This window comes from Micromys minutus, assembly GCF_963924665.1.
Source record: "Micromys minutus genome assembly, chromosome: X".
Lineage (NCBI taxonomy): Eukaryota > Metazoa > Chordata > Mammalia > Rodentia > Muridae > Micromys > Micromys minutus.
Genome location: NC_137970.1, coordinates 126,172,038 through 126,188,171, shown reverse-complemented (window position 1 = coordinate 126,188,171; position 16,134 = coordinate 126,172,038). Strand labels below are relative to the sequence as shown.

At 50.0% G+C, this 16,134-nt stretch overlaps 1 protein-coding gene across 1 annotated transcript; it reads right to left on the bottom strand.

Annotated features, from left to right (window-relative positions):
- Positions 1-4,055: 4,055 nt before the first annotated feature.
- Positions 4,056-15,721, bottom strand: BGN (biglycan). The gene is made up of 8 exons (XM_080910558.1): positions 15,588-15,721; positions 8,588-8,839; positions 8,212-8,324; positions 7,479-7,692; positions 6,782-6,892; positions 6,540-6,633; positions 6,258-6,396; positions 4,056-5,410 (listed from the first exon to the last, which is right to left on the bottom strand). The coding sequence occupies exons 2-8, from the start codon at positions 8,826-8,828 to the stop codon at positions 5,213-5,215; spliced, it is 1,110 nt and encodes a 369-aa protein (XP_080766684.1). The 5' UTR covers positions 8,829-8,839; positions 15,588-15,721; the 3' UTR covers positions 4,056-5,212.
- Positions 15,722-16,134: the final 413 nt, after the last annotated feature.

Here is a 16,134-nt window from a genome sequence, read left to right as displayed (position 1 = left end):
ATTTCCCTTCTGCCACTTGGTGTGGTTATCAAAGCCTCCTCTGGGATTGCAGTTTCTTGGTGGGGTCCAGATTCCTGGTCCTTCTGGTGGACCTGTTCTATTCTCACTTTTATCTCTAATCTTTCCAGGCTGATATCACAGATTCCCCTGCCCCCAGGCTTCAAGGTCAGTGTCCACCCAAAAGCCTAGAGCAGGTTGACAGCAACCCAAAGAACTATCCTGGCTGATTCTCACAGCTGGAACAGGCTTTAATTGAAAATAGGGTTTTTGAAGATGTGACTAAATGGATGATGGTGACCTGAGGTCTCTGGTGCTTCATGCAGACCCTGTGTGCAATAACAGTGTCCTTCTAAGACAGAGGTAGAGAGAAATTTTCCATGCACATAGAACCAGAGATCATGATAACAGAGGCTCAGTGAAGTGGCCATCAAACAAGGAGTACCGAGACTTACCAGGAGCTACAAGAGGCAATATATGTCCTCCCAGATCTCATCAAGAAGTACTTCCCTGTCACAATAACTCCTGAACCACAAAAGAATAAATTATATTGTTTTCTTTTGCCATCTGTGATTATTTGTCACAGAGGTCCAAGGACAATCATATAAACCTCAACTTAGTCACCAAGGAGAGTTACCTTTCAACTGATTGTCCACTGCTTGGCTTCAGTAGATTCCATACTTAGAACTTCTGGAAAACCCTGGCCAGCTGTTTTGGTGTGTGTGTGTGTGTGTGTGTGTGTGTGTGTGTGTGTGTGTAAATTGCATACCCTTTTCCCATGTCACCTCTTGTGCAATAGGCACTGGCACCTTTCAGCACCAGGCTACCTTGGATTCTTTGGGTTCTCAAGGTATGTATGTCTTTGGAAACCAAGGGAAACAAAGGTTTTACCTTATCATGTTCAGAATAGAATTTTTACTTCTTATATGGTCTCTGTTTTCCTGAGAGAGCACAGAGTGCATAGAAGAGCCTGGAGCCCATTGGGAGAGCCTGGAGTTCACACTCTCAGAGCAGCCCTGCTGCCCCCATTCCCCAGGCCTTTAACTTTTTTCCTTCATACTCTCAAGGAGGGATTTTCTCCCTAGGGTCCCTGTTTCCATCTAGGCCACGGTCTAGGATACATGGCCAATTGCCCCTTCTACAAGATCTGACTTGTTTAAACCTAAGCATTAGATTTGGCTTAGGCTCCTGCTGGGACCCACTAAATGCAGAAGGCACCTGACCTGTAGAAAGTGCTCAGAAAAATCCATTTTCCAAGTCTCATGCCTCTTAAAGGCCACTCCTTAGCAACTACCTTATTTATAGAACAGCTGTTTCCAATGACACATTACTATGCATCTGCATGCTCATGTGTCTATTTGTGTGTCTCTGTGTGCAGTGCATGAATGGGCATGTCTATATGGGTATATGTTTGTTTTATGTAAGTTCATGTATACGTTTATGTCAATGTGCATCATTAGTGTGTGCTTTCCTAAGTTTCTATGCACATTATGCACATAAATTTCTGCCTCCACATACAGGGTTGTATGTGCACATGTGTTTGTGTATACATATTTGTGTGTACTTGTGTGTGTGTTATTTTGTGTTTGTATGCATGTATGTTGCTCTTTGTGCATGTGTGCTCACATATGTTTGCATATATTCATTCATTTTCCTGCACAAACTTGTGTGTGCATCTATGCATTTTTGTCTCAGCATGTTCATATTCACATGTAAATATTCACCAGTCTGATGGCTGCCTAGCTGGCCTCTGCTTTGAGCCCCATATGAGCATGCCTTCTGCCTTTGGTAGCTCTGGTGCTCACAGCTCTTTCCCCCTTACCACAGCTTGTTTCTTGCTCAACACATCAGGCTGCTTTGGTGTCATGATCCTGCAATGTACTCTTCCTTTCACTCCTCATTTAGTCTGTCCCTAAGTCCAGGTACTCACAAGCAAATGTTGGGCTGGAACTTGTTCTCTGTGCTCTATAAAATCACCACCATGGGGCCTCCTATGATCAAAGCCAGTACCCAGGATATAACCCTACCTTCCAACCCAATGTAAATGACAGTAAGCAACTATTTTAATGTAACTGTGGGCTTTTTTGAGACCAAGTCTCATGCAACTAAAGTCATTCTTGAACTCCTGATTTTCTTGCCTCTACCTCCCAAGTGCTAGGATTAGAGGATTACCTCCACTCTTGGTTTCACTGTAAATTTTTTAGTTCATCACTGTCTAATAATTTGAAATGTACTTAATAGTAAAGTGAGGTTGAATAATTTAAATATATATAAAGAATTTAAATATATGAAGATTTACTTATTTATATGCATATGTGAGTGTGCCCAAGTATATGTATGTGCACCACATGCAAGTCTGGTGTCCGCAGAAGAAGGTATTTAGTGCGTAGAAGAGGAGATTTAGATCCCCTGGTTGTGAGCTGCTTAATGTGGGTACTGGAACCACACCTGGGCCCTCTGCAAGAGCAACAAACGCTCATCATTGCTGAGCCATCTCTCCAGTCACAAGGCAGAGGAATTTATGCCTGTAGCAAAGACCAAGTGCTCTGGAGATGGAGCCACCTTTAGCCATGATATACTAGTCTCATGAGCTCCTGCCTGGGGCCTTAAAGCTTTTGGTGTAGATAGTGTGGAGCTGTCCATGGAATCCTTTCTCTGAATTTAACACCTATTTAACACGTCCCTTCAGCTGGTGGTGGTTGCACTGCCCCATAGGGTACCTGATCTGAGACCTGCAAAGGATAGCCTTGTAAACTTTTCTGACATGAGAGAGAGCCAAATTGGGGGTGTGTGTGAATAGCCAGGTAAATAAATAGCCAGGAAGAGAGACAGGAAGGGAAGGAAGATGTAGTGGGACTATGTGGAGAACCTGTTGAAGTGAATCCTGCCCCCAGAACACCACCACCCAGAGAAACACTGAGGGCTTCATATTTCTGTTTCCACCCCTTGCTGCTTTCCCCTCCTTCCCACCAGTATGGGGACCGAGTTGAGGCCCTGACTCCTGGCCTTTGGACAGTGAGTGCCCTTGTCCTGTGTCTGCCCAGATCAGCAGAGATTGCCAGGCTGTGGAGCACATGCCCCAGAATAGTGCTATGATGCTGCTGGATGATATTCTATCGCTGGGCTACAACACCGAGTGGCACCTCCCACCCCCAAAAGAGAAACCTGGGGACACGCTGGGTGCCTGTGGTGCCAGGCCAGAAGGGTATAGTTGTGTGTGAGAAACCACAAGCTTGTTTCTGGGTGCACCCCTCTGGCCTGTCACTCACACTGGCTTGGCACTCTATTTTTTTGCTGCCTGGTTGTTGCTGTATAGGGAAGCCCCAGTTCCCATGACCTGAGCAGAAGGGCTTGGGCTTAGCCCAGGTCCACTTCAGTCCTCTGTGGGTCTGTTACTTTCCAGGGCAGCTTGTGTCACCAGTGGGCATGCTTCCATGGACTCAAACAGGAGCCTCCCTCAGGATTTAGCTGCCACTTGCTCTCAGCTCTCAGGGATCTGTATGGTACTGGAGGGAAGGCAAGCCAGGTTGGCCCAAGGACTCCTCCCCCTACCCTTTTTTTAGTGTTGGCAAGGTACTAGTCATAGCTTGAATACAACAGTGTTTTGGCATTACTTTTTCCTTCTAATTCCATCTAGACAGGCAGACAGAATTCTCTCTGCTGGGGTATTGAAGCCCCCCACCCTGAAGGGAGTGAGACCTAGGTTGATATCCCATAGCCAGCAGGTCATTGACAAATGCTCCACTCTGGAAAGACAGATGACACCTCAGGTGTTGCCTGCTTCTTGAGTCCGGCTTAAGAACAATGGAGGCAATAAAAGGACCAAGAATGGAGGGGAAATCAGATAGGGCCCAGGCCTTATGTCTGGTCATTTGGGACGTGCTTTTATAGTTTTGGACCTGAGGGCAAGAAGGGCCTTCTTATGAGGGCAAGGGCAACAATGAAGAGGAAGCATAAGTATGGAAACTGGCCATGGAAAGGCCTGAGGCAGCCTGAGGAGGCCCTTTGCTCTCCTCTTGGTGCCCAGTGATGTCCCAAAGAAGTGGCACACAGAGTCATATTGCACAGTGTTTCTTTAATTGAGAGACAACTGGCCTCATAAGCAGCACTCCCTCCTGCTGGGTGAAACTGACCACCACCTCCTACCACAGCAGGGACCCAGGGGTGAGGGAGGGGACCTAGCCATCTTGGGGAGAGTGCAGGGGCCAATGCAAACTGGTTCTGGGGGCTCTGGTGGCCTGCTGAGTCTCTCCAGGAACTAGGAAGCTTCCTGATTCTCATCTTGATAGCAGAGTATAGACCCTTTCCTGGACAATATGGGCAAGATTCTGGTCCTCCACCTTTCAGCTTCCTCCAGGGCTGGGAATCAAATGCTGGGTAGGGCAGTCAGGAAGATAGTTGCACTATATTTGTTTGTCCAGGGATTGGCCAGAGATCCGTGAAACAGAAAGCAGTCTGGGGAAGATGGTCTCTCTCTCTCTCTCTCTCTCTCTCTCTCTCTCTGTGTGTGTGTGTGTGTGTGAGAGAGAGAGAGAGAGAGAGAGAGAGAGATACACAGAGATACAGAGAGACATAGACAGAAATAGAGACAGAGAGATATAGGTAAAGAAACAGAGAAAGAGGTGAAGACAGAGAGAGATGAACCAGGTCCAGAGATGGCAGAGGACAGATCTATAATCCCAGAAGGAAAAAAGTACCAGAAAGCATAATAGGGTTGGCGAGGGAATGATCCAGAAGTTAGTAGACCCAGGTGGTGACTGGAGTGGACAGGTAGTGAACTTGCTGAAAAGAGATCACCAGAGGATAAGGGCAGCAAGCAGAGCCCAGGAGAGTTAGAAGTCAGACATGGGCAAGAACGAGGAGGAACACATGCCTGGATGGAGCCATAGATGTGGCAGTGTGCTCTGTCCATCCTTGCTAGTCCCTCTTGCTACAAACATCTGAATTTCAGGATGAGCAAGAAGAAAGATTTGTAGGGAATCTCTGAGTGGACATGGTGGGTGAGTGTTAAATCCCAACGGCTGAGGAGAGTAGGAGGGGGCCAGGCCATGTGCATATATGCATGCTTAAGAGCCAGGGGGAAGCTGTGGTGGGGGCAGTGAGTTAATATTGGGGAACAAAAGTGTTGCTTTTTTGCTTCCCCTTCCCCTGTGGAACATCTGGCTATGTTCCTCAGAGACTCTCACCAAGGCCACCATGGTGGCTACCACTGCCTTTACTTCTTATAATTCCCAAATTGGATGGCCAGGCGGTCAGTGACGCAGCGGAAGGTGGCAGGCTGCACTTCCCAGTAGGGAACAGGGTTGTTGAAGAGGCTGATGCCATTATAGTAGGCCCTCTTGACTCCGAAGCCCATGGGGCAGAAGTCGTTGATGCCCACCTTGGTGATGTTGTTGGAGTGCAGATAGACAACCTGGAGGCAGAGGGAATGTGTCTGATGCTCTTGTTTACAGATCAGTGCCACAGACCACCCATCCCAATCTGTCCCAGTCTGGGTAGGTGCTGTAAGTTGTAGGCAAGATGTAAAAAAGGTCAGGCCTGCCTCCACATTGGATCCAATCAGTCACTTCTTGGTGTCATTTTATAGTCACCCTTTGAAGGTCAGCTGGTGATTCTTCCCAGGGTTGAGAGGAGGGCATACTGGAATGTGTTAGAAGGTCTAAGCTCTGATTAGGGCACTGGTGTTTGGCTGGACCTAGGTCAGTATGAAGGTCTCAAATGAAAGTGTATAAGTGAGTGGTGAGTTGGGAAGTGTAAGAAGTGCAGGAAGCAAACATTGATCCTGACATGATTTGTGTATAGGAATGATAGTGTCTTTGGTTAGGAGCTCACTAGTCGTAGAAAGGTTACTGGCCACTAGAGGGCGCTCTCAGTCTGGTGTGGACTGTGCTGCCCTAGAGGAGGATCAATGTGCTTTCTACCATTATGAATGGAGCTGAGATAAAAATTGAGGTTCAGAATAAGGTTAGGAAAGGCCTAGTTTGCTCATGTGTTTGGAAGATAAGTCAGGGACAGAGACTTCCCTTCTCCAAACACCCTACAGATGGGAGTTAGTACTGCCGCCACACAAACAGGGATTGGACACTGTTCTACTGAGGCCTGAATGAGGACGTGGAATATAGAAGAGACTCTAGGTTATGTTCTGCTCTCTACCCTGGGCCCCTGTAAAGGGGGGTCAGGGTATCCAGGCAGTTAAGAGGCTGGTGCAGAGAGTGGGCCTTCTACAATACCCCACCTAGTCTTGGAGAGCCAGCTCTCACCTGGAGGAGCTTGAGATCTGGGAGGCCAGCAGGCACCCGGGACAGCTTGTTGTTGTCCAAGTGAAGTTCCCTCAGAGTAGGCAGAAAACTCAGGCTCCCATTCTCAATCATCCGGATCTGATTGTGTCCTAAGCCCAGCCTGAAGAGAAATGAATTCGAGGTTGGCAGACACTGGGGGAGAAGAGGACTCTGAGATAGAGCACAGGGACTTGGGTGCCACACTATAACCTGCCCCATTTGCTAATGGATCCCTGCAGCCCCCAAGGGATGTTCCAGCCCCACCTGTACAGCTTGGAGTAGCGAAGTAGGTCCTCCAACTCAATAGCTTGGATTTTGTTGTGGTCCAGGTGAAGCTCATTCAGGGTCTCAGGGAGATCTACCCAGAAGAGAGCATGCTGGGAGGTAAGTGCAGGGTCTGGGGCAGATAGAAGGCCCATTCTCTGCTCCAGAAAGAGAGGCCTGCTCAACTGCACTGGGAAGACACCATCTATGCCTTTTCAGGTTGGGTATTGATACTCTCCTACCTTTGGGGATGCCGGTGAGCTTGGCCTCTGAGATGCGCAGGTAGTTGAGCTTCAGGCCATCAAAGGCTCCTGGTTCAAAGCCACTGTTCTCTAGGGGATTTCCACCCATCTCTAGGAGAGAAATCCTGTCAGCCCTGAAGCCAATCACCATCAGAGCCTGTTCTTTTCTGAACTGGAGCTCTGCTGATCACTGGCTCTTCCCACTTCCTTAGAAAGCAGGTTATGAATATGCCCGGCTAACTAACTACAAATTCCAGTTGTTCAACATGACTAGCTTGAGATCTCTGCCACTGTTCTTGGTCTCTGGATGCTGGGAAGCAGGAAAAAAATGTGGGGAACCAGAAATAAAGTCAGGGCTTCCAGAAAGCCATCCAGCTCCTGCTGCTGTAGTGGTCCACTGCCCTTCTGCCTGCTCTCTCCCAGTCTAGTCTTCTTGTGTCCTATGCCTTCCTTTTACCCATATTATTTTTTCCAGAAACATACTGATCTTATTTTAGACTATTCTTGAGACTTTTTCTTCAGCTGAGCCTTCATAGCCACTATGGTCTATTTCTTCATGTCCTGAAACAAACATCTGGAACATTCAGGGCTTTTCCATGACTACATGGGACAGCCCAGGACCCAGCTGTCCTGTCTGGAAGAGATCTCCTGTACCTGCCTCCTTTATGCCTGATGCCAAGGTACAGACTAATCTCACCAATGCAGTTCATGTTCCGGAGCCCGCTGAACACGCCCTTTGGCACTTTGCGGATACGATTGTCATGGATTCGTAGCTCTACCAGGGAGCTCGGCAGGTTGGGAGGAATCTCCACCAGGTGGTTCTTGGAGATGTAAAGTTTCTGCAGCTTCCGCAGAGGGCTAAAGGCCTTCTCATGGATCTTGGAGATCTTATTGTTTACCAGGACCAGGGCCTAAAGCAGGGCAGGCAACTAAGGTGAGAACCCCAGCCCCCCCCCCCCCCCCCGCACCCACCCCAGCTCAATCTCCCCTTTCCTTTGTCTCCTGAACTTGGTACTGGTGGTACTGGAGACATCTAAACCTCTTTGGTTTCATTGAGAACAATCTGTGTTGGTGAGTAGAGTACAGGGCAAGGAGCTAAGGTTAACTCAAAGCTGCCCTGGTAATGCCATCACTGCCTAGCATACTTTGCTAGGCAGTTTCTCTAAGAGCTACAGTGGAATACACTCTTTCTGTGTTGTTCAGAGGAGTCAACAAAATGCAAAGCTTTCTTGTCAGAAATGGGACCTGACAGATTTTTGTCTTGTACTCATACATATAATGCATGGTTTTGGGTATTATAGCCACCTCTAGACTTAACTCAGGACTCCATAGGTCCCCAGCCCCATTTGTGACCACCCCTCTTTCAGGCCATAGGAACATCAAACTACTCCTAGCACCTCAGAAAGGGCAGGAGGCAGGAGGAAGCTTACATAGAGGTGCTGGAGGCCTTTGAAGTCATCCTTGCGGAGCTCAGAGATGTCATTGTTCTGCAGGTCTAGCAGTGTGGTGTCGGGTGAGATCTCCTTGGGCACAGTCTTCAGACCTGAGGACCGGCACCATCACCAGCATAAGCCTGGCTCATCCAGTCTGTTGTCACAGCTGGTGTAAAGGGATGGGCACACACATGCATATGGACACACACAAAGACACTGGGACAAATGCAGAGACTCTGAGCACCTTCATACACCTCAGCTTGTGGTGACACAATCTCTCCACTCCTACCATTGTAAACCCATCTCACAGGATAGCCCATGTGTCCCTTTTAGCTTCTCTGTACACTCTCACCCTAGATGTCTGTCCACTCACCCAAGTCAGAACACTGAACAACCCGCAGGTGGCAATGGCAACCAAAAGGACACATGGCACTGAAGGTAGGTGTGAGAGAGTCCAGGTCGGGGACACCTGAAATAGTGTCTGAGCCTGAAGCCTCTTCATCATTCATCATGAGCAGCCCATCATCCAAGGTGAAGTCCCAGAAGCCCTTCTGCTCAAAGGGCAAGGCCTGGCTCAAGGCCAGCAGCAAGGTGAGTGGCCACAGAGGACACATGGTCAATGTTCCTGGAAACAAAATGTGAGAAGAGTTGTAGGTCAACATCAGCACCACCATCTGGACTCTTTCCTGCTGTCTTCAGTTTATCCCCCAGCAGCAGTAGCTAGGACACTCTGTCTCTGTCTCTGTCTCTCTGTCTGTCTCTGCATGTGTGTGACACACACACACAAATACACACCACACACACACACACACACACACACACACACGAGAGAGAGGGGGGGAGCAAGAGCATAGTATTTCCCCAACCCTCACCAGGGATGGCTAGATAGCAGCAGAGAGGGGGTGGAGGCATGAGTAAGAGGCACCAGTCAGGGTAGGAGTGCTGGCTGGCCAGGAGGGTGCCTCTTTCCACTCCCCTCCCCTTCCTGGAAGGAGTTGGTTTCATTGGGCAATGAAATATCTTCGAAATTAGCTCAAGGCTGCCTCCCCCCCCCCCCCCAGTGAGTCAGCCAGAGCCCGCTTCACTGCCTGAGGTTGGAGGTCAGTGAAGCCAACTGGAGGCTGAGAGGAAGTGCTGCTATTGGTCCCACAGGCCACCCCTTCTGAGAGTGAGCCTGGAAGACTTGGATGCTATTAGTTTAACTGGGCAATGAATGAATCACCCCTTCAGTGCCTGAGTCCCTCCACAGTGCCCATGTTGCTCTGAGAAGGTCCAGAGGCCAAGGCATTAAGTGGGAGGAGAGGGAAAGGAAGAGGAGGAAGGGGGAGAGAGAGGGAGAAGGGGGAGGGAAAGGGAGGGAGGAATAGATATTTCATTGCTGTAGCAGCGTCGAGTAAGGGTCCTGGGAATTAGGCGTCAACATTTCATATCTCTCTTCCTCTCATTCCCCAGGACTCAGGGTACAAAACTCGGGGCTTTCCATATCTACCTCCACTGTTTCTTTGTGCCCATGGACCTGGCATCCTGGAGAAGATTCCCAAGGAGAGTAGACTGCTGCCAGAGAAACAAGGCAGGGTCGGGCTTGTCTGGAGGCCCCCCAGGCTGAGACAGTGTGATGGGGTGGAGACTGCATTGCCTGAGCCTGCCCCAGCACCCACATCTCCTGTTTCTTTCTCCTGCGTACAACCACCCAAGCAGGGTGTAGTCTGCAGGACAAGCCAGAGCCCCTGCCTCCCTTTAACACTTCTCTTTGCCCAACTCCATGGCAAAGGCTCAGGGTATTTTAGTCGCATCGCCTCATTTGTTAAATAGGGAATCCATGGTGGTCTTGCTAGCCTTCCAGGCTTGGATGTCTGGGCCACCCTGGTGTAGGGGTGGATAGGAAGCCTAGCCTTCTGAAAATTTAAGGCACCTCTGACTCAAAGAGTCCTCATATAGAGCAAATTTTGGTGGTGAAATTGGGGTATTTGGGGCTCCATCTGGGATAAATAAGCCCCTCTGAGTTCAACTGCTAGAGGCAAAAGTGAAAGGAACCCAGCTGACAAGGGGGTTGCGCTGACTGCTTGCTGCTTTGAAATTCTCAGCACCAGTAGGTAGGGGTCTCTCTCTGTCTCTGTCTGTGTCTCTGTCTGTGTCTCTGTCTGTCTGTCTGTCTGTCTGTCTGTCTGTCTGTCTCTCTCTCTCTCTCTCTCTCTCTCTGTGTGTGTGTGTGTGTGTGTGTGTGTGTGTGTGTGTGTTGGCAGAAGGGGGAGGCTGGGACATTCTGGCTTTAAATGTCCTAGGTTTGGGGGGGGGGGCATCCACACACAACCCAGTGGTTCTCATGGCCGCTTTTGGCTAATATCAGTGGGCAGATCTTGGCTCCAGAGTACCTAGAAAGGTTAGCGCTCCCTCAGTCTGCAGCATCCAGGACAGGGCAGGGATCTTGCCCAGGGTAGATGGACTAGAAGGCCTGAGAAGAGAAGCAGAAGCAGCCCAGACCAGGCAAAAAGTTTGGAAGGAGGCCAGAGAGCAAGATGGAATGGCAGGGAAGGAGTGAGGCACTGCCCCCACCCCGTGCCTGTCCCTTCTGGCAAAGCTATCCTGAAGGAAGATTCAGGGCTAGCATTTCTGCTTAACTGAGCTACAGGACCCACAGTTCACCTGCACCGGCCAGGATCAGGAGATGACATGAATTGGGGTATGCAGTTGGACAGAGGACCATCTGTGTGGGAACTAACTCAGATGCATTGGAACAGATGCACTGGAGATCTCCACAGGGCATCCTTTTCCTAGGTAAGAATCTCCCCAGAAGCCTTGTGTGGCCCTCAGACACTCAGGACATGCTGTTTTTCTGTGGGCACTGAAGCCTTTTCAGATTAAAAGCCTCCTTTACCCAAAGCTACAGGACAGTAGGTGGGCTTAGAAGACTAGATTTGGGGAAACATGCTGTGGGGACGCAGAAAGGGCTAAGAATGTGATACAAGGGAGAGCCCAGCCTGTAGACAGTTCCAGTCCAAGCTCAAGCTGGGGTAAGAGGCTCAAAGCCCATGTAGAGGCAGGGTAGAGTTTGGCTGCTTTTTCAGGGCTCAAGGTTTGAAGGGTAGGGGTCAGGCAGGTTTTCCAGTACAGCCCTCATTTACACTCAGAAAACTGACACTAGATGCAGTACCTAAAATCTGCAGAGAAGGGGGTTCTATCAAGTCAAGGGAGTGTGGAAGGAAGGTTTTCTTGGTGTCTGCACCACCAGTAGCACCACGTTATGACTGAGAGAACTAAGGCCTTACAAAAAACTGATTTCTCTCAAGTCCAGCTTTGGTCACTTTAGAGTCTGAACATTTAACCATGCTGCTGGGTCATGGATGAGGGAAACTCTAGGTCTGTAGGTGGATAATGCAGTGAGTCCGGGGGGTGGAAAATCATCATGTAGGGTGTTAGTAGCAGGGGGTGCTGTGGATAGTCTCACGTGATTCCCTTTTTCAACTCCCTCAAACGGATCCCTCATTCTCATATTCTGAGAACGAAGGCAAAGTCACAGTCAGGAAGAGGCAGTCTGTGGACAGACCCTGTGAGACTTATAAAAAGTTCCTCCCATTGCACTTCCTCCTGCTACTGGTGCTTCCAAGCCTCAGTTTACCTTTGTTGGATTCTTTGGCTATGTCTCTATGATCCATCAAAGTGAACTCTGAGCTTGCTGGGCACCAGCTCTTCAGAGCAAAGGAAAGGAGTGGTCATCGTGGCGAGCTGAGCTTGGTGACCACAGGTTGAACAAGGGAAAGAACTGGGCTTCCTGAAGCTTGTGCCACCACTCCAAATAGGGCCTTCCTTGTCTGCCCCTCTGAAAGCCAGTGTAGTTCTCCATGCAGGATAGCTCTGGGCAACAGCCAAGCTAGACATGCTGGCAGTCTCTGAGAACATGGAAGGGTTGTGCCAGGCATTCAGGCTAGGCCAAGGGCGGCAGGGGCAAGGCTTGAGGTCTGGCAGCTTCTGGGAGCTTGCCTGCAGATGTGAGGCTGGAAGCTGCCAAGGAGCAGACACCAAGTGCAGTTTCATCAGCCTTCCCCTGGGGCACTGGGCCCTGATGAGCCACCATACTCAACTCTGATAAACTGAAGTTGTGCTGGGCTCCTGGACTATGCAGGGGAGGAAATGCATGAGAGGCAGGAGCCATTAGGCGCTGTTTTTCTTTTCTCTGATCACCAAAGGTAACCTTGTGCCATCTTCTAAGGTCATTTAGCTCAAGCCTAACACTTGAGTGTCAAATATAGGGATGGGATGTGTGATTCCCTGTCTGCCACGAGGTGAGCAGAATCTGAGCCTAGTTGACCAGGGACAGATCTTACTACTTAAGGCTGTGGCACTGACAGAGTACCTGGACAGTCAGGTACAGCCCTCCAGAATTGGGGGTGGGTTTTACCTGAATGTAGGTGTCAGAGGTGCCTGGGATATATAGGGGTACTGGGTGAATCAAGGGAGAGCCTTCTATCCCTCATTCCTTGCCCTACCGAGAAACTTCTGGAAAAGAGCAAGACAGCAGATAACTCTGATCAGTTGGAGGTACTAGGTTTCCTAGTCCTCTTGCAACTGACCCATATACCTGCCTATCTCCTCGCACTTACCAACAAAGTGTGGGCTCCTATTAACCATGTGCCAGAATTTTTAAACAGGAGGATGTTGTTACTTCTCAATGATGGGAAAGGAGTTTCGAGTCATTTTTTTCCCTACACCATCCCTAGTGACCATGACACTATTAACATTGATAGGTATCTAGCAGGCTCAGAGAATTTGTCCCAGACTCTTGCCCATGGACTCACAGTGAGGTAAAATCAGATTGTGATGTCATTGTGTCTGTACGTCTACCTGCTAATCCCAAGTCCCACTTCTGGAGAAAGAGTAGCAAGGCAACAGGTTCCAGACCCCAATGAGTCCCCTTTCTTCTCATGTCTTGGGGTTCTCGAACTCTCTCCCTAACACCAGGTTCTGTACTGCTTGCCAGGAACTCTGGCTGGAGTGGGATTCAGCCTTATGCATTCAGCTGGGAAAGGCCAGGATCATCTTCATCTCCAGTCTTCCGGGAACATTCATTCACACTGCCCCATTCCTGGGTGTAGTGAGGTCCTGTGCTGGGGTGTCTCGCTACAACCAGCTGGCCTCCCTACAATGGAGAAGGCCTTCTGCCAGGACTGTTTGGATGTGAGGGCCACACAAGAAAATGGGTGGGGCATTTGAGAGCAGGGACAAAGGAGAAAGAGCAGGAGGGAGTCATGGTGGGTGAAGAGGTAGTGTGTGTCGGGGGGGGTGAGGAAGGAAGCTGGGGGACTCCAATAGGTGCAGTATCAGAGGCCCTTGGTATTTTGGCCTTAATGGGGAGGCATGCTAAGAATCCTGTGGGACCAAGGACAAGTGACTTCTGGGATAGACTTATGGTATTCTGTTTCTACAGGGAGAGAAAGTGAGGGACCATGGTGGGTGAGACCAGGCAAATAGGAGACTGGAATGGAGTTTAGTCCCCATTCCATCCCAAAACAGGGTGACAAAGAATCAAGCCCTCTGGAGAGGATCCCAGTGCAAATTGTCAAATATAGCCTCATTACAAATCTCTCTTCAGAGAATTTGATGCTGTGACTGGGGGGGGGGGGAGTTACAGAATATTGTTATGAAAAGCTCTTTCTTACCTCCACAGCATCCCTTTCCCTTCCATTTCATGTTGTCACTCCCCCAACAGCCTAGGGCTTTAGAGGAACTGAGAAAAGATTTGGGTCAGTGGTAGCAAGTTACTTGACATGATGGTTACTGGCTGGTACACCCATCTGAGCTTCTAAACTAGCTGGTTCAGATTTACTTTGCATGTAGTAGGACGTTGGCCCTTGTTCTGGGTAGGGAAAAGAAGCAATGGTAGACCCAAGTCCTTTGGGGTAGACAGAGAGCCAGTGTAGGAGTGGGCCAGAGAGGCCCAGCTGCCACACCCATGTGGCCAGCTGGCTATGGAGCCCTCTCTACTGCCCTCATGCTGCTTTGCCACATCTTCCTATCAGTTTATCTGAATTACCTGCCCTCAAAAGGCTCACTCCTCCCCAGCCTTCAGCAGCAATACAGTCATATTCTACATAAAGCAACCCTGCCCACCCACAGGCTCTCCTAGGGTGTAGGTGGTACAGGCAACTAATTGCATGTCCAGATGCTGGTCCTTGTGACTCTTGCTGGCATAGGGAACATGTTAAGCGTGTCTCAATTCCAGCCATTACAAGGCAGAAAACTGGCAGACTAGAGAAGCAACAGCTCCTAAACATGAAATTGGAGTCACCCAGATGCTATGCCCTTGGCCTAATGAAGATTTCCTCTGCCTGCCCCACCTACAGCTCCACTTTGCAGGGTCCCGAACCTCTTATTCTAGGCAGATGGGAGCCTTGTCCAACCACTAGGGTAGTTACAAGGTACTCCAGCCCCCCAAACTTCACCAGACTTGGTGAATACCCAGTTGACTCTGTTTCTCTTGCTTCTTCTTCTGAATCCTGTGACAGACTCCCTGAGAACATGGCATAATTTCTCCATTTTCTGTCCCCCATCCCATCCTCTGCTCATTTGCATCTCAGCTCAAGAGGTACAGATAGTACTAAGGTAACCAGGGACACAACCCAGGACTCCCATAGGTGGAATACTGTGAACCCTTGTGTACCTTGCCCAGAACAGGGTGGAGGCAGAGCATTAGTCTGTAGTGAGTATGGAATAGCAGGGCAAGGTGCCTGAGGTGTGCCTGGGAGCACAAGTCTCTCTGACTACTCCAAAGGGAGACTGTGCCAAGGCTGCATTTTGCATGGGTCCCATCCTCCCTGACCTGGCCAGGTGCCAAGACCAAGACCCCAAGAAAGGTTGAGCTGGGAGAGCAAGGATAGCAGGAGTGAAGGGTGTACCTGGGCCTTGCCATGAAGGGGATAGGGTTATGGGTAGAGCTAGCATGCAATCCACCCAGCCCTGCCTCAGTGATGCTCTGGGAAGTACCCCGGGGGAGCTCCCTGTCCACCCCCAGAAGCAGAGAAGCAAAGCATAGGTGAGCTTAGCGACTGAGTATGGTCAGAGAGGAAAGGGAAAGGAAGGGTAGGAAGAAAGTTCAGGGAAGAGGGTGGGGACAAGAGGCAGAAATGTGGAGTTGATGAAAAGGACACCAAGCCTTTGGTGGGTGCCCTGGGGGTACAGAGAGAGCAGCAGGGAGGCAGTGGAAGTGTAGACACTGGGGCGGCAAGACTATAGATGCAGCAGGCCTGGTGTGGAGGCAACAGGATTGCCAGCATCTTTGGGTGGTGAGGGCAGAGCATAGCCCGAAATGAAGACAGGGAGGACAGATTGAGGTCTTTGTGGAGAGAGTGGAATCAGTTCCCGGCTTGAGCAGGCCCTACCTGGGGAAGGGGAAGCAGCCAGGTGCAGGCTGGTGGACTAGGATGTCGGGCTGTCGGTGTGTCTGTCCGTCAGGGCCAACCGGAGCAGCTGCTCGCTCCTGGGCAGTTCGTGGAGAGAGGGAGACAGAGGCGGTGGGAGGGAAGCTAAAGGCTGGGCGGGCGGGCCGACAGGGAGGGGACGGGGCGGAGAGGGAGACAAGGAGGGAGGGGGCTAGTGGAGCAGAGAGGGAGAAAAGGAGGGAGGAAGGGCAGCTGGGAGGGAGGGGGCAGGCTTCCTGCCCCCCTGACAGCTTCAAAGAAAGCAATTTTCTTGTAGAGGGCTGGGCTATGTGGCACCCCTCCTCCCCCCCCCCCACTCTGGCCCCTGCCTCAAGCATAGTTTGAAAGGATACACATTCACTTACTTGGGGACAGACCCTTGGTGTCTTTGGGCAGACAGTTTCATAGAGTCAAACTTTCCACTCTCCAAAAGGGGACACTGAGATGCTTGCAGTCATGCTGCCAGGCAGAAGAAAGTGACAAGAAGATGAGGAAAGGTAACTAACTA